We start from the raw sequence: 17,924 nt of genomic DNA on the forward strand, positions 1-17,924 counted from the left end.
TTGGGTGTGAGTTGGGAGAGTTACCCTTCTCTTACCTGGGGATTCCAATCCACCATCGTAGGCTGACAAACAGAGAGTGGAAGTGCATCAGGACCGATTTGAGAAGAAAATGAGTTGCTGGAAGGGTAAGCTCATGTCATATGGAGGCCGATTAATCCTGATTAATTCGGTGCTCACGAGTATGCCAATGTTTCTCCTATCGTTCTTTGAGGTCCCAGTTGGTGTTAGGAAGAGACTGGACTTCTATCGATCGCGTTTCTTTTGGCAGGGTGATGAGCTTAAAAGAAAATATCGGCTTGCCAAATGGGATATCATCTGTAGACCGAAAGACCAAGGGGGTCTAGGTATTGAGAATCTAGAAGTTAAGAATAAATGCCTTCTTAGCAAGTGGCTGTGGAAGCTCTCATCCGAGAATGATGTTATGTGGGCTCAAATCCTTCGCAGCAAGTACCTCCAGACAAAAACTTTGTCCCAGGTTACAGTCAGGCCGACCGATTCACCTTTCTGGAAAGGCCTGATGAAAGTCAAACAGTCGTTGTTTAATAGGACGAAGTTTGTTATTGAAAACAACACGAGTACACATTTCTGTGAGGATACTTGGCTCGGCGAGACACACTTGGCCATCCAATATCCGTCTTTATATCGCATTGTTCAACGACGTGAGGTGTTCGTCGCATCGGTCTTTCAATCTACCCCCCTTAATATTCAGTTCCGACGAACGCTAGCGGGCAATCGTTGGGAAGAATGGCTCCGTCTAGTTAGGAGACTGATGGAGGTCCAGCTTTCACAACAACCCGATGAATTACGCTGGAAATTGACTAAGTCTGGAGTATTCACGGTTAAATCAATGTATATTGATATTATTAATTCGAACTCCATTCCTACGTCCAAGCATGTTTGGGATGTCAAAGTTCCTTTGAAAATAAAAGTGTTTATGTGGTTTGTCCATAAACAAGTTATTTTAACTAAGGACAACTTGATAAAGCGTAATTGGATAGGACCTACCAGGTGTAGTTTCTGCGATCGGGATGAGACTATCAAACACCTCTTTTTTGATTGCCCGTTGGCCAAGGTACTTTGGCAGACGGTCCACATTGCTTTTAATATCAATCCACCGAATTCTGTTAATGCGTTATTTGGGACATGGCTTAATGGGATTGAGCCTGACTTAGCGAGACATATTCGGGTTGGAGTTTGTGCTTTGATGTGGACTATCTGGACTTGCAGAAATGATTTGGTTTTTAACAGAATATCATGTATACATTTTTTGCAGGTCATATTCCGAACTACGGCTCTGATCCGTTCGTGGTCGCTACACACCCAGACGGAGGCCAGGGAACATTTGGTTACTAGGTCTTTCCGCTGGGAGATGGTAGCTCGGAATATCTTCAACCGGTTTGGATGGCGGTCATGTAATAGGATAGGCAATTAGTTTCCCTATCTAGTTTTAGCCAGCCGGTTGTGGCGTCTTTTCTTGGCTAGTTGGTGTTTCTAGCCCTTATTGGCTCTGTGTGAGCTTTCTGTGCTTTTTTATTACTTCTAGAGATCTTTGAAACCATGTTAACACTACTTTATTTGGTTAATAAGATGGTCGTATGCATCTTTCTGATGCAGAGGCCGGGGAATCCCCCTTTTCAAAAAAAATACAATTTACAAGTACAATCAAAGATCCAAGAAACTATAAAGTAACTCGTACAACTAAAAATTACAATGAAATCTTTGGGATACACTTTCTTCATGGTAGTGATTTTTGAATGACGAAATTCTCATTGAAGGAGCCCCTGATGGTGAATCCTATTTTGTGCATTTTGCATCAGACAGGCTGGCCTTTCACATAGGAGGATCGAAGCGAGCGTTAGGTGGGACGGCCCATTATCTAGCATAAAAAGTGAACATTATGTTACCATTTTCAAGAACATTGTAGAATGTTTCATACCGGGATTTTTCTTTTTACCTGTTTTTTTGTTTGTTTAGGTTTTTAAAACATGTGCACAAGTTTTTAAGAAAGTTTCCAAAACTTGTGTTTTCCAAAAATGTCCGTGCTTAAAAGTATTCACAGTGTTTTTTTTTAAATCACGTTTTTGAAATTTTCTCCTGAAATTCGAAAAAACTGTTCCCAAATTCTAATAAATGTCTGTATTTCCAAAAAAATCCTTATTTTTAGAAATGTTCGTGCCTACGAATATTCACAATTCAAACCAATTTGTTTTTTTTGAGACAATTCAAACCAATTTGTTTAAAAAAAAGTGTTCGTGTTTCAAAGAATGTCGCGAACCTTTGGAGATTTCTTTTGTTGGACCTTGACCCAAATGGGCTTGTTTAGGGCCTGCTGAAGCGAGTGGTGTCGGCCCGAGAAACCGTTGTTGTTTACAGGGCTGGGTTGGGCCTGCTGCATCTCCTCGTTTTCTTTCCCCATCGCTTGAACGGAGCCGCCGTTCCTCTGCCCGGCCGTCGTCGTCCTCCCCCTCCGACTGAAATCCCTTCCCTCCACACAATCTTCCAGCGATTCCTCTCGGTTGCTTCCGCTACCCTCACTCACTCCTCTGCGCGGCCCTCGCCCCCACCAATTAATGGCTTCGTCCACGCTCGCCGCAGCCAGCTGCTTCGCGGCCGAGGGCGCCACCTGCACGCCGACCGGCATGCAAGATCTGCGGCGACCACGATGCGTCTCTCCTCCTGCTGCTTCTGCTGCTGCTTCCGCCTCGTCCCAAGGTCTGTCGGTCCATCAGAGTAACAGGCCGGTTAGATAAATTGCACTAATTGATGTCAGTCCTACTCTTCTTTCAGCGAGAAAATGTAAGGTCTCGACCAAATAATTGATGTTTGGACCGGTGTGTATTGGCATCAGTTGCTTCATTTCTGTTGGAGGAGTGGATGTGTCGACCGGTGTGTCCTTAAGCCAGAAGAAGACCACCATTTGTGTTGTTTTATCCTAGTGTTTCAAGAAACAAGTAGCTACTACGCGATGTTCACAATATATGCTCCCGTCAATTATGATATTTGATACAATGCAAAGATACATTGATTCCTTTTACAAGAGGTTGTGTCTAAACAATATATATGTGCTGTGTTGGGCATGTCAGCAGACTTAATCTATTTAGTTTGCAGGTATCTGTGAAAACAATAACTCTTTGCAGGGGGTCTCACGTGTCCCCATGGAATCTCGAGGTAAACAATACTAATAGAGTAGACCGAGAAAGCTTGTTAATCTTTTCATTTGTACGGGCAAGTGTTATTACTTTACTTAATCTATTATTGGCACTGACGAAAGCTACCAGTTAATTAAACAGCGATGCCACTAAGCAGCCAGCAAGTGGGCAACTTGCTAATTTCTTTCACAAGACTCGAGGCTGCCTTTGTAGACTCTGCTAGCCAGAGAGTCTGCATCTTTTTCCGCAGGCTCCAAAAGTAGTATCCAACCACTATTTGCTCTTGCTTGGTTCCAATATGCTGCCGATAGATCTGGTAAGCCATCAACAAATCTGACGGTTTTGTTCGTTCCATTCATCTTCTCCAGTTAATCAGAGTGTACCTCCAGTCCTCCACTGCACGCAGGCAAAGTTTCATGTTGGTCGCTTTTGTTAGTTGTTCATGTTGCTCCACAGATCACTTATGATTGAACTGATCCTGCGCCGCTCTCCGAGATCTCGCAGCACTCTCAGCAGTGGCTTATCAGTTTTGTTACCGGCATGTATTCAGGTATATATTGGGTCTCAGTGTTCTGCACATCTGGATCTCTAACGCAGTGGTACTCCTTTTGTTCACTAGTTGATCAATAATCTTCTATTATGTATTGCAGGTGTAGCAGCATGGCTTTCTCTTGGTGATTGACTGATATTAATCTTCTGTTATCTATCTGTAAATCTGGCCTGGGCTCAATCTTAAGAGATCTTAAGAGTAGCGATGGGCTGACCATCGTAGTAAACTGCGTCTTTGAAATGATGACTATTGAATTTTATTATTGACGATATTTCCTTGCTGGAAGACTAGTTTGTAAGGTAAGACTTGCTATCGTACTCAGAGCTTACAACTTTACTTTCATGACTTGTAACAAATTATCATGATTTCTGGACTACCATGTGGGAAAATGATTTAGGGTTAAGATAGATCTGACAAAAAAATATAGCTGGATGATTAATCTGTATGTTGTAACTCAGTGCACCATGCAGTGTGTTGGCTGCTATGCAGCTGCAATCTGGTGGTTATTCAACCGAGCAAAGAAAAAAGTCAAAAAAAATTAACATACAAAACTCAAACATACGCTAATTTGCAAGCACAAAGCAGATAGAAGGAAATAATGCCAACTCAGGAATTTAGACCTCGGTAGTTGGCCCTAGTCCTGAATCTGTATGTTGCATAGCTCCATTATTCTAAATTCCTTAAATACCTTCTATACCAGTATAATTTTAAAGAGAGATGTTTGTCAACCTGAAAGCATATTAACATACCTCGTGTATTCATCAGGCTTCACTTTTTGTCATTCTCCGAAACAAGTCACCCTGGTATTTTTTGGTGGACCTCCCCCCTGTGCGTGCCATTTCATATGTTTGATGGCAGCCGTTCTAGCATCTCTGCTTGGATCATGTGCCAATAAGTTGAAAGATATCCTTATTGATGAAGCCATATTGATCCTAGGGGTGGAAAAAGAGCTCGCGGAAGTGCTGCAGCGAGTAGAACTAATACAGTGTTGCATATATGATGCTGAGAAAAGGAGGGCAAAAGAGCAAGCAGTAAACAGTTGGCTTGGACAACTGAGAGATGTTATTTATGATGTTGATGAAATCCTGGACGTGGCTAGATGTAAAGGAAGCAAGCTACTGCCTAATGATCCTTCATCATCATCAAGTAAATCAGCCGCATGCAAAGGCCTTTCAGTTTCCTCTTTTTTTGCAACATCGGGCCACGCCGTGATGTTGCTGTTCGGATTAGAAGTCTCAACAAAAAGATAGAGAACATTCTAAAGGACAAGATATTTTTAACATTCAACGGTAATACACAACCTACTGGAAATGGTCCAAGACCCAAATTGATAAGAAGTTCCAACCTTGTTGAGCCCAACCTTGTGGGAAAGGAGGTAATGCATTCCAGCAGGAAGTTGGTGGAATTAGTGCTTGCACACAAGTCCTACAAGATCGGTATTGTTGGAACCGGAGGAGTTGGAAAGACAACACTAGCTCAGAAAATATACAATGATCAAAGAATAAAAGGAAGCTTCAAGATGCATGCATGGATTTGTGTTTCACAAGACTACAATGAAGTAACTCTTCTGAAAGAGGTTCTCCGGAATATTGGTGTGCATAATGAGCAAGGTGAAAGCATAACAGAGCTGCAGAGAAAGCTTGCAGAAACAATAAAAGGCAAGAGCTTCTTTCTTGTTCTGGATGATGTGTGGCATTCTAATGTATGGACAGATTTACTAAGACCTGCATTTCATGGAACAACTGCCGGAGTTATATTGGCAACCACACGAGATGATCAAATTGCAGAGAGAATAGGTGTGAAGTATACCCATCGAGTTGATCTCATGTCAGTAGAGGTGGCATGGGAGCTGCTTTGGAAGAGCATGTATATTGATGAAGAGAAACAAGTGGAGAGTTTCCGAAACATTGGGATTGAGATTGTTCATAAATGTGGTTACCTCCCTCTTGCGATCAAGGTTACAGCTAGTGTTTTGGCAAGCAAAGATCTAACAGAGAATGAGTGGAAAAAGATTTTAAGAAAATATGCTTGCTCCGAGAGCAAGCTCTCAGATGAAATAGAAGGAGTTCTGTATCTAAGCTATGATGAGTTACCGCATCGTCTGAAGCAGTGTTTCCTTCACTGTGCTTTGTACACTGAAGATTATGTCATTCGTCGTGATGTAATTATCTGGTTATGGATTGCCGAAGGCTTCATCGAGGAGCAACAAGGCCAACTACTAGAAGACATAGCAGAAGAGTACTTCTATGAGCTAATCCACCGGAATCTCCTCCAACCAGATAGCATGTATTTTGAAAAGAGTGCCTGCAAAATGCATGATCTCTTGAGACAACTTGCTTTAAATTTATCAAAAGAAGAATGCTTTATTGGAGATGTTGAAACATTAAAGGGTGAAGCTATGTCAAAATTGCGACGTGTTACCGCTGTCAGTAAGAAGGACAAATTAGTGTTACCTCCTATGGATAAGGCGGAAGTTAAGATCAGGACTTTACTGACTGTTCGTGGTCCATGGTGCATTGAGGATACATTGTTCAAGAGATTTTTGCTTCTTCGTGTTTTGGTACTGAATTGCTCACTTGTACAGGCCGTTCCAGATGATATAGGAAAGTTGATACATTTACGCCTACTTGGTTTAGATTATACCAGCATTTCTTGTCTTCCGGAATCCATTGGCTCCCTGAAGAACCTTCAAGTACTGAGCTTGAATACTTGTGATTCTCTGCACAGTCTTCCTTCTGCGATGACCCAGTTGTGTAGTTTAAGATGTCTTGATCTTGCTAATACAAAAATAAACAAGTTTCCAAAAGGGATAGGGAAACTGAAGTTTCTCACTTTTGTACGAGGATATTATGTTAGTGATAATGCTGGTGTACACGATGGATGGGAGTTGGACGAGTTGCGCGCTATGTCACAGATAAGGTATCTTTTTCTGATGAAATTGGAAAGAGCGACTTCTTTTAGTACAAATAGATTGCTGATGGACAAAGAGCATCTAAAAGATCTAAGACTAGCGTGTAGTGACCGTGAGGATAGATCATATTCGGAAGAAGATGTTAGCAGTACTGAGAATATTTTTGAGCAGCTTGTACCTCCATGCAACCTTGAAAGCCTATATATTTCCCAATTCTTTGGTCGGCAGTATCCCACCTGGTTTGGTAGCACTTGTTTGTCTTCAGTGATACATTTGTACCTCAAAGATATACGATCATGTGTGTATCTTCCACAAATCTGGCAGCTACCCAACTTGAAATATCTGAGAATTGATGGAGCACATGCAGTTACCAAGGTTGGACCTGAATTTGTTGGCTGCAAGAAGGGTGATCCTGTCTGTAATGAGATTGTTGCTTTCCCTAAACTTGAATGGTTGATCTTCACGGATATGCCCAACTGGGAGGCGTGGTCTTTTTTTGACGAAGAAGTTGCTGCGGATGAAAGGGGAGAGGATGGAGCTGCTGAGATTCGAAAAGAGGATGCCCAATCTGCAAGGTTTCCACGGCTGCCTAGTTTGGTACTGATGAGACTCGAAGGCTGCCCGAAGCTGAGGGCTCTCCCGCGACAACTTGGAAAGGAGACCACCAGCTTGAAGGAGCTCAGATTAATTGGTACAAGCCGCTTGAAGGCCGTGGAGGACCTCCCATTGCTCTCTGAGCTCCTTAACATTCAGAAATGTGAAGGCCTGCAGAGGATCTCCAACCTCCCTCAAGTGACAGAACTGCGTGTACATGGTTGTCCAAACTTAAGCCATGTAGAGGGGCTGGTAAGTTTGCAGCAGCTGGGGCTGGGTGAGGATATGCAAGAGTTATCTTCCCGCTGGGTGCCTGGGCTTCAAAACCAGCACCAGCAACTTCATGGCGAAGACCTGGACATCTACAATTTGTCTACCAGTTAGATGCCAGTGGTGAAGGCACAAGGTACGAGCACTGCATATATATACTAGTTGGACATGTCGTTTTGTTCCTTTGATTTACTGAACCATAATCAGTATTCAACATCACAGTTTTCTGCCTCATCTGATACATACATCGTTAGTGTTAAGCACCAGAAATGCTTAAATCTCCTGTACATATTCCAAAAGTGCTTTAGTAGATGTCCATGGCCGCACAGATTGCAGGAATACAAATAATCAATCTAAACCTATTTTCTGTTGCTTAGATTCTCATAATTGTCCTTTTAGAGTTTATAATATAGGCATCGATCTAAACTTATTTTCTCTACGTGTGTGCTTGCATAAACAGATAGTTGCTGAGGGCCTTGATCTCTTATTGTGACGAACAATACCCCAGTTTTATATGTGAGATAGTGGAGGACTACAATTAATATTTGAAATTGCAGCTACACCCACGCTGAAAGGCCACATATACTTGTAGCAACTTGTTTGTGTAACCATATTATATGTTTCTTGTAACGACTACGGTTTGTTTCCCAATTCAGTTATGCTGGACAAAAACGTAGCAGCCAAGGACTGATGCAGCAGTTTACTCCGATGGGCCAAAGCATCAGAAATACTAAGATGTGAGGAAGGCTGTCAATGCTGAAGATGTTCAAGTCCTTGATGTGTAGCGAGCTGGTGAAGGAAGTGTTCTGTTTTTCCTTTGGACAGGTTCCCTAGAATTTATCGTTTTGTTTTTCCCTAGAATTTATCGATTTGTTACTTCCAGAACTTGTCGCGAGTTCTTGGCTGTACTGAAAATGTGTGGCATAATTCGTTCTTTGGATGTAAGCCATGAATTTCGCTATATTTATTTCTGTATTTGGGGTTCCGTTCTTTGAATGTAGCAGAAACAGATGAATTTCGTTTTTTGGCATGATTTTATTCTTTGAAATGGAAGTGATGGATTTCGTTTAGTTCTTGCTGAACTTGGTCCTGAGACTTTGCCACACCGAACCTGTGTGACCTGGTCATGAAGGAATAGCATTCTGGTCTTGTAAACCTGTGTTCCACTGTATCGCCAAACTGCATCATTAGAAGGACTATTTGACTGGAAATCATAATAATAACCCATAAAAAGTATATATCCTGGGTGTTGCAGTAAATCATGGAAGATGAAGACGATGACATACTGACACAGCTTCAGAACGAACACGTCACGACATGTGCAGTGCGTCGAATGCTGATGTCGTTCCTGAGCTCCAGGAGCACAACCCTGGTGGGAGGTACCCCTGCGCCGGAGCTTTGGAACCCCAGTGGGACGGTGATGGCAACGGAGGTAGCCAAGTACGTTTCGAAGCAGCTGTCTTGGGGAGAAGTGTGAGCTATGAATGGGCAAGCTCTGTTTCTCTGCAATGGGGCTCAACAACAGCAAGGAAAACTGCAGAAATTATGACTGCACGATCTGCCATAGTGGTACGTAGTACAAATGCCCAATGCAGATGCTCTTCAGTGCTATCTTTTTCTTTTCTGATCTTAATTAGTGCAATGCAGTGCACGATTAAGGGGTGAAAGGTTTGCCCTGCTTAGCTGAAATATTGATTTGCGCCAGTTCAAAAGTTCTATTAAACTTACTAATTGAAATGTTGAACAAAATTCGGCCAGAAATTGAGACATCCATTTGAAAGCAGGCTTTCAAATTTTGAAAGCCTGCTGAGTAAAGCTTGCCCTTTTCTATTTCTTTTCCTAATTGCTTTTCCTATTGTTTGCTTTTTTTTATCTTCCTATCTTGTTTTTTTACTTTTCGTTTCTAGTTACAAGAAACACATAAATAATTTTGAAAATATACACACATTTTTTATGTTGTGCAAAAACTTTTTAAAAATAACACAAACATTTTTTGAAAGCTATGAGCAATTTTAATTACAAGATGTTTTTGGTAAATACATGATTTTTATAATGCATGATCGATTTTTTTAATTTCATGGACATATTTTGAAATACATTTTTTTGCCAATATACGTGAATTTTTTAAAATACATAAGTGAATATCGTTTATTCTTTTTGCGTTTCAATTTTCCTATGTACTTTCTCCTTTTTTTATTTTTTTATTCCCATTTTAATGTTTTTCAGGGTCCATTTTTTTGGGGTTTGCCCTTCTTCCCTACGATTTTATTTTTACAATACAGGCATTTTTTTAAGTTGATAAATAGTTTTAAGTTTGATATGAAGATTTTTCAAATGCACCACGGACATTTAACATGAAAGAATTTTAACATGCTGAACATTTTTAAATGCACGATTACAATTTCAAAAGCACCGCAGTTTTTAATACACATTTTTTATATTAAATACACAATGATTATTTTTTTTTGCAAGAGCACAATGACTATTTTGAGGCATGACGAACTTTTTCTAAAAACACGCTCAACACTTTTTGATACACAATAAAATTTTATAGGAAATGTTTTTTTATAAATGTGTGAACACTTGTTTGAAATATGTTAATTTTTTTTAAAACATGCGGAAACCATTTTAAAATAGCTTTTCTTTTCCCTCTATCAGGGCGACAAGGGAATGCTTTCCTCTTGTCGATCTTCACCGGCGAGTCCGTGGATTTGCCTACTCTCCACCTACCGCTCCGGTGGCCGGTAGGGGGGACGGGATTTCTGGTGCCTCGAATCTGGCTATTTGATAAGTAGGGTTTTTGTCCTCATAGAGGAGGTGTTTGGACGGATGGCGGCACTTCTTCTTCGAGTCAATTTTCCAGGCTCCAATCCTCCTTAAGTTCGTCTGTTGGGACGGATTAGACGCCGACAAAGATTCCCGCCAGCTCCTCGGGGCGGTGAGGTCGGTGTTTCTCGTCGTGTATATGCGAAGGTGATATTTGTTATCAAGTTCTTCGGATCTATTCAAGGATTAAACAGCGACGACTGCGGCTCCGGGGCGCTGGTCCTTAGGGGCATGTGCACAAGACTTTTCGGTTGTCATCGACAAGGTCAGGTCGGCTCCGGTATGAGAGCGGGGACAGCGGCGTGTCGGCGGCTCGTTCTGGCGGCGGCAATGGTTGTTCGGTGGTCCATGTACCTCTATATAATTTTTATTATTTCTGAGGTGTTTTGTACTTTCGGTAAATCTTGCTACGAGGGGAAAATCTGAAAGACAGAGGATAGAGAGTGAGAGAAAGAGTGTGAGACTTGCGCCGCTCTCCATTTCGAGGGGATTTCGACGATAGTGGGGTGATTGAACTATTTCTTTACCTGTTCAATTTCTAACGAATCAAGATATCCTCTTGTTCCGGTATAAATAGTAGCTATCTGCTCTTCCACTGGGAGAGGATTTGCCTGGGATTGTTTAAGCAATTCCCTTAATCGTCGACCCTTGCCAATTGATTCTGACTTGTTTTATCGAGAGCAAAGGCGAGTTGTGCAAAGGCTTCCTATAGATTTGATCCTGCAGCGAGTAGAACTAATACAGTGTTGTGTATATGATGCTGAGAAAAGGAGGACAAAAGAGCTGGCAGTAAACAATTGGCTCGGCCAACTGAGAGATGTTATATATGATGTTGATGAAATCCTGGACGTGGCTAGGACTAAAGGAAGCAAGCTACTGCCTGACGATCCTTCATCATCATCAAGCAATGCGGCTGCATGTAAAGGCCTCTCAGTTTCCTCTTGCTTTTGTAACATCTGGTCACGTCGTGATGTTGCTGTTCGGATTAGAAGCCTCAACAAAAAAATAGAGAACATTTTAAAGGACATGGTATTCTTAACACTCAACACTGGTATGCAGCCTACCAGAAATGGTCCAACTTCCAAACTGATAAGAGGCTCCAACCTTGTTGAGCCCAACCTTGTGGGGAAGGATATCATATATTCTAGCAAGAAGCTGGTGGACTTAGTTGTTGCACATAAGGAAAGTAAGTCTTACAAGCTTGCTATTGTTGGAACAGGAGGAGTTGGAAAGACAACACTAGCTCAGAAAATATACAATAACCAAAAAATTAAAGGAAGCTTCGAGATGCAGGCATGGATTTGCGTTTCACAAGACTACAATGAAGTAACTCTTCTTAAAGAGGTTCTCCGGAATATTGGTGTGCTTCATGAGCAAGGTGAAACCATAGCAGAGCTGCAGAGGAAGCTTGCAGAAACAACTGAAGGGAAGAGTTTTTTTTTTCTGGTTTTAGATGATGTGTGGCATTTCAATGTATGGATGGATCTATTAAGGCCTACATTACACGAAACAACATCCGGAGTAATATTGGTGACCACACGAGATGATCAGATTACAAGGAGAATAGGTGTAGAGCATACCCATCGAGTTGATCTCATGTCAGTAGAGGTGGGATGTGAGCTACTTTGGAAGAGCATGAACATTGGGGAAGAGAAAGGAGTGCAGAATTTAAGAAACACGGGGATTGAGATTGTTCGTAAATGCGGTCACCTCCCTCTTGCAATCAAGGTTACCGCTAGTGCTTTGGCAAGTAGAGATCTGACGGAGAATGAATGGAAAAATTATTTGGGCAAATATGTTGGTTCCCAGAGCATGCTCTCTGATGAAATAGAAGGAGCTCTGTATCTAAGCTATGATGAGTTGTTGTATCGTCTGAAGCAGCGTTTCCTGTATTGTGCTTTGTATGCTGAAGATTCTATCATTGAGTGTGACGAAGTTACCCGGTTATGGATTGCTGAAGGCTTCATCGAGGAGAAACAAGGCCAATTACTAGAAAACATAGCAGAAGAGTACTACCACGAGCTAATCCACCGGAATCTCCTCCAACTAGATATCTCAGATTTTGACATGTCTCATTGCAAAATGCATGACCTCTTAAGACAACTTGCACTGAACATAGCAAGAGAAGAATGTTTTATTGGAGATGTTGAAACATTAAGGGGTGAAAATATGTGAAAACTGCAACGTGTTACTGCTATCACTTACAAGGATAAATTAGTCTTGCCTAGTATGGATAAGGTGGAAGTTAAGGTGAGAGCTTTCCTAACTGTTCCTGCTCAGCAGAGCATCGAGGATGCATTGTTGAAGATATTTTTGCTCCTTCGTGTTTTGGTATTGAACTGCTCACTTGTACAAAGCATTCCGATTTATATAGGAAAATTGATACATCTACGCCTATTTGATCTAGATTTTACTGGCATATCTTGTCTTCCGGAATCCATTGGCTCCCTAAAGAACCTTAAAGTACTGAGCTTGAGATGGTGTAATGATCTGCACACTCTTCCTTCGGCAATGACCCTGTTGATCAGTTTAAGATGTCTTGATCTTTTTGGCACAAAAATAAATCAGGTTCCCAAAGGCACAGGCAAACTGAAATTCCTCACCCATTTAAGAGATTATCCTGTTGGTGATGGAAGTGATAATACTACTCATGTGCAAGATGGCTGGAAGTTGGAAGATTTGTCTTCTTTGTCACAGATAAGGTATCTCCGCCTTGTTAAATTGAGAAGAACAACTCATTGTAGTACAAATGCAGTGCTGACACACAAAAGACATCTAAAAGAACTAGTACTAGAGTGGAGTGGAGATGGATCATATCCAGATGAAGATATTAGCAACACTGAAAAGGTGTTTGAGCAGCTAATACCTCCAAGCAACTTGGAAGACCTATGTATTCTTCGATTCTTTGGTCGGCGGTGCGCCACCTGGTTTGAAACCACCTGTTTGTCTTCATTAATATACTTGAAACTCATAGGTGTACGATCATGTGTGCATCTTCCACCGATCTGGCAGCTACCAAACTTGAAATATCTGATGATTGATGGAGCACATGCAGTTACCAAGGTTGGACCAGAATTTGTTGGTTGCAAGAAGGGTGATCTTGTATGTAATGAGTTGGTTGCTTTCCCAAAACTTGAACGCCTGATCTTCGCGGATATGCCCAACTGGGAGGTGTGGTCTTTTTTTGAGGAAGAAGTTGCTGCTGTTGATGTAAGGGGAGAGGATGGAGCTGCTGAGATTCGAAAAGAGGATGCCCCATTTGCAAGGCTGCGACTGCTGCCTCGTTTGAGCAACTTGTACCTCCATGGCTGCCCGAAGCTGAGGGATCTCCTGCAACAGCTTGGAAAAGACACCGCCTGTTTGAAGGAGCTCATTTTAAGAGGACTAAACAACTTGAATGCCGTGGAGGACCGCCCAGTGCTCTTTGAGGCCCTTGTTATTAGGGATTGTGAAGGCCTGGAGAGGATACGCAACCTCCCTCAAGTGACCGATCTACGTGTATATGCTTGTCCAAACTTATGCCATGTTGAGGGATTGGGTAGTTTACAGCAGTTGGGGCTGGGTGAGGATATGCAACAGATATCTTCACGCTGGGTGCCTGGGCTTCAAGAGCAGCACCAGCAACTTCATGGTGAAGACTTGGATGTCTACACATGGCGTTAGATGGCACAAGGTATATATATGAACACTGCATACTGACTTCACCTCTTATTTAGACAAACTGTACCCCATTTCTGTATGTGATTATCGCAAGCCTACAAAATTGTAGCTATACTGATGCTAGATGTCAGCATGTACAAACTGTACCAACTTGTTTGTGATTTGTTCTTGCTTTGCCCACAGGAAAACATTAATCAGGTCTTATGTATGTTTAATCACATTAAGTGCTTGTCAATTGCCATAGATAGATATACTTATTATTCTGGTCTGTGTTGTTGGCAGCATAAGACCGATGGCGTGGTTCACTTCAACAGGCAAATCATCAGACGTAGTACCATGATGAAGATGTTGGAAGCCTGTCAATGCTGAAGATGTGCAAATACCATGATGGATGTGTAGCGAGCTTGTGAAGGAATTGCCCTGTTTTCCTTTGGGCATGTGTCCTGGAAATACTACTGTATCGAATTTCCTTATGCTTATTTCCGAATTTGGGCCAGAGGCCTTTGCTGTATTGAACCAGAGCCTGTGTGGTATTGTTTCACTTATTTATTCCTAAACTTGAGGCTGAAGTCATTTGTTGCACCGAACCTGCGTGGCATGGTTTCGCTCTTTTTACTTTACCGATGGATTTCGTTTTGACATGATTTTTTTTCCAATGGAGGTGATGAATTTCCTTTGATTTTGTTTCTGAACTTCGGCCTGAGGCTTTGCCTGTGTAACCTGTAAACATGTGTTGTATTGTGTCGTCAAAGTACATTATCAGAAGGATTGTTTAACGGGATTCCAAAACCAACAGTAATACAGTACTCCATCCGTCCGGAAATACTTGTCATCAAAATGAATAAAAGGGGATGTATCTAGATGTATTTTAGTTCTAGATACATCTTTTTTATCCATTTTGATGACAAGTATTTTCAGACGGAGAGAGTAGTATATAGGCTGAGTGAAGACGGTGATGATGTGCGCAATGCGGTAGAGGTCATTGCTGCTGAGCTCTGGGAGGTACAACAGATGCGCATCCCGTTAAAGAATCATATGAAGGCAACTATATGTGGCTGAAAGGTTAAGTATGAAGGGCAATCTATCTTCCCTGCAACATAGCCGAAAGAAGATCAAGGAATTCGTAGAAACTGGTGCTACACCATCTTGCCAGAGCAAATAAAATAGTGCAAGCGATGCTCTTCAGTAGAGTACCATCTTTTCTGCACTCAATTAGCTCAACGCAAAGGGTTTGCACTTGCCAAAGGTTTTTTTATCGAACTCCCTAGCTGGGCGAAAGAGTGGTCGAAAGGTTGAAATCGTGCCTTTGAAATTCTGAAGGTGCATTTGAATGATGGGGGATGGAATAAATCGACAAAATGCAACGGGGAAGGTGGTGGCCTGCACCTGCTGAGCTAAGATGTGCAATGCGGAGGACTGCTAATTATCGTTTGCTCAAGAATATTAAGGACGCAATCTCCAAGTATTAACTTTTTCCCCTTAATTCAGATTTCAAAGGCGTTTTCTGCTTGCTCAATAGCTAGACCCAAGTCGTGCTTGCATTTCTGGCAAAAGAAAATAAAAGTTGTGCCTGCTTGACTGCTCCAAGTGAACTGTACTGGTTTGTCAACTGTATCTTTAACATGTCTCGTTGAACGTCCTGGAAGGACGAGTTACACACTTACACATGGCTTTCTTCACAACTATACCTGGCCATCCGTCGGGCCGGGCCTAACAAAGCCCGAAGCTAAAACCCTAGGGCTGGGCTTGGCCCGGCCGTTGGACCTAGATTTCAGGCTCAAGCCCAGCCCGTTAGTGAAAAAACCCGCCGCACCTCGTGCCTTGGGCCGGACCTCTTCCCTAAAATGCAAATATGGCAAGCCAAGGCTCGGCCTAGCGTGTCGCTTGGGCTCAAAACCTAAGCCCAGGCCCGGCCCATGGGCAAGCCCGGGCCGGGTTTCCTGTGGCCAGGTACATTCACAACTCCTTCGCTCTCTCCCGTTAGGGCCGCAAAGGCAATATCTCGCCTATTGTTACATATAAGCCACACCAGCCTCTGGTCCCCGATACAGACTAGTAGGTAAAAGAAAGATACAATTTCATGCGCTTTTTGTTGAACCTATGTTTATATGTTGGTTTTCTTGACCCGGCAGCGAAAGGCAAATGTGGTTTCCTACTTGTTTTTGGACCGTAATTTTCATTTTTATTTTCTTTCAGCTTTTCTTGCAATTTTCTTACTATGCAATTTTTTTTATTTTTTTCTGAACTTTTCTATTTATTTTATTTTATTATCTATTTTCTTTTCTTTTTTATGCTTCTTTATAGGTTTTCCATATTTTCGGTTTCTTGTTCAAAAAGCACGTGTCCTTTTGAAAATACGCAAATAAATTCTAAAATTATGCAAACACTTTACAAAATTACACAAACATTTTCTTAAAAGTCCATGAACATTTTTAAATTACATGAATAGTTTTAAAATATATGATTTTTTTAAAAAATGCATAGGACTTTTTTTCATGAACATGTTTTAAAGTACATATAATTTCGTCCCAAAATACATCAGCATTTATAGAAGTACATAAGTGAACATGTTTTGTTCTTTTTGTGTATATATATGTTTTCCGACGTACTATTTTCCTGTTTCATTTGTTTCATTTTCTATTATTATGGTTTTAACTATTTAATTTTTATTATTTTTATTTTCCCATTTTAACTCTTTTTAGAAAACATGAAAAACATTTTTTTAAACTTGATTAATATTTCTTTTAAATATGAGACGATATTTTTAAAATAGAATGGAAAATTTTCAAATACATATTAAATATTTTTCATGATGAATATTGTTTTGAGACATAATGAACCTTTTTTAAAAACAAGCTCAACATTTTTACAGAGGCACCCCACCGCTGGGGACGCCAGGTGCACATGGGCTGGCATCCCAGCGGTGAGTAGTGCTGGCCTGTGCAGCGCTGCTCGGGCCAGGGAAAAAGGAGCTCAAGGGGAGAGGAAGGCCACGGGGTGACAGCTGGGCGTCGGCGGCGGCGAGGTCAACCCGCTGGGATCCGACGAGAGGAGATGGAGGCGACGGCTGGCGGCTGGGCGTCGACGTGCTCGCGCCCGAGAGGAGGGAGAGGAGGCGGGGTGGTGGCTGGGCTGCCGTTGCCGTTGCCGCCGTCGTCGCCGCCGTCTCCTCTTACTCGCACGCCGTCGCTGGAGATAATCAGAGGGCACCCAGCTAGCCCCTTCTCTTCGCTTCGCCGCCATGACCAAACCTCCATCTTCCCGCGTCTCGCCGAAATTCATGCTCCACTGCACAACAATCTTCTCCGAGCGCCATCACTACTATTACCCGGGGTCAGATCTGACTGGAGACTATTAATTTGGGATCAATCTGCTACTGGAGGTAAGGTACATAGATTTTGGTTGAACACTAACTACGTAGCTAATTACAATGCATTGGGGAGGAGAGGATTTCTCTGTGCAAGAAAGATAACATGATCAGTGTCTTACTCTGTTCATTAAGTACTACTCCCTCCGTTCCTAAATACTCGTCTTTCTAGGCATTTCAACAAGTGATTACATACGGAGCAAAATGAGTGAATCTACACTCTAAAATATGTTTACATATATTCGTATGTAGTAGTCATTTGAAATGTCTAGAAAGACAAATATTTAGGAATGGAGGGAGTAGTACATAGTACTCCTTCCGTCTCAAAATTCTTGTCTTAAATTTGTCTAAATACGTTTTAGTATTAGATACATCCGTATCTAGACAAATCTAAGAGAAGAATTTTGGGACGGAGGGAGTAGTATCTATATCTGGATGAGGATGAGGTGGGCATGTTAATTACGTACAACAATGCAGTTAAATACTCCCATTAGGACTACTCTAAGTGCGGCTTGGCTTAAATTACACACCAATGTAAACAAGCAGATTGGCAGTCTCTTTCACAAGACTCTGCACACCATCCCAGCTCACCACCTT

The 17,924-nt window shown here is 41.8% G+C and overlaps 2 protein-coding genes and 1 pseudogene across 5 annotated transcripts; all 3 read left to right on the top strand.

Moving 5' to 3' along the window:
* The first annotated feature begins 2,414 nt into the window (after window positions 1-2,414).
* LOC125542703 (putative disease resistance protein RGA3) lies at window positions 2,415-8,519 on the top strand. 4 transcript variants are annotated; one of them, XM_087546220.1, is made up of 7 exons: window positions 2,415-2,886; window positions 3,109-3,168; window positions 3,279-3,465; window positions 3,556-3,699; window positions 3,800-3,998; window positions 4,465-7,610; window positions 8,131-8,519. In XM_087546220.1, exon 6 carries the CDS (start codon window positions 4,859-4,861, stop codon window positions 7,586-7,588), a length of 2,730 nt encoding a protein of 909 aa, XP_087402346.1. In that variant the 5' UTR covers window positions 2,415-2,886; window positions 3,109-3,168; window positions 3,279-3,465; window positions 3,556-3,699; window positions 3,800-3,998; window positions 4,465-4,858; the 3' UTR covers window positions 7,589-7,610; window positions 8,131-8,519. The 4 variants fall into 4 exon arrangements, 3 of the variants coding, with proteins under 3 accessions (XP_087402346.1, XP_087402345.1, XP_087402347.1); XM_087546219.1 differs by having other exon boundaries at window positions 2,415-2,712; window positions 2,788-3,465; XM_087546221.1 differs by having other exon boundaries at window positions 2,415-3,465; window positions 3,539-3,699.
* A 272-nt stretch (window positions 8,520-8,791) lies between these two features.
* On the top strand, window positions 8,792-17,178 carry LOC147978332 (putative disease resistance protein RGA1; annotated as a pseudogene).
* Window positions 12,694-13,963, top strand: LOC147978333 (putative disease resistance RPP13-like protein 1). The gene has a single exon (XM_087546222.1). The coding sequence runs from the start codon at window positions 12,812-12,814 to the stop codon at window positions 13,961-13,963; it is 1,152 nt and encodes a 383-aa protein (XP_087402348.1). The 5' UTR covers window positions 12,694-12,811.
* Window positions 17,179-17,924: the final 746 nt, after the last annotated feature.

The sequence above is a fragment of the Triticum urartu genome, chromosome 3A (assembly GCF_056163025.1).
Source record: "Triticum urartu cultivar PI428250 chromosome 3A, HENAU_Tu73, whole genome shotgun sequence".
NCBI lineage: Eukaryota > Viridiplantae > Streptophyta > Magnoliopsida > Poales > Poaceae > Triticum > Triticum urartu.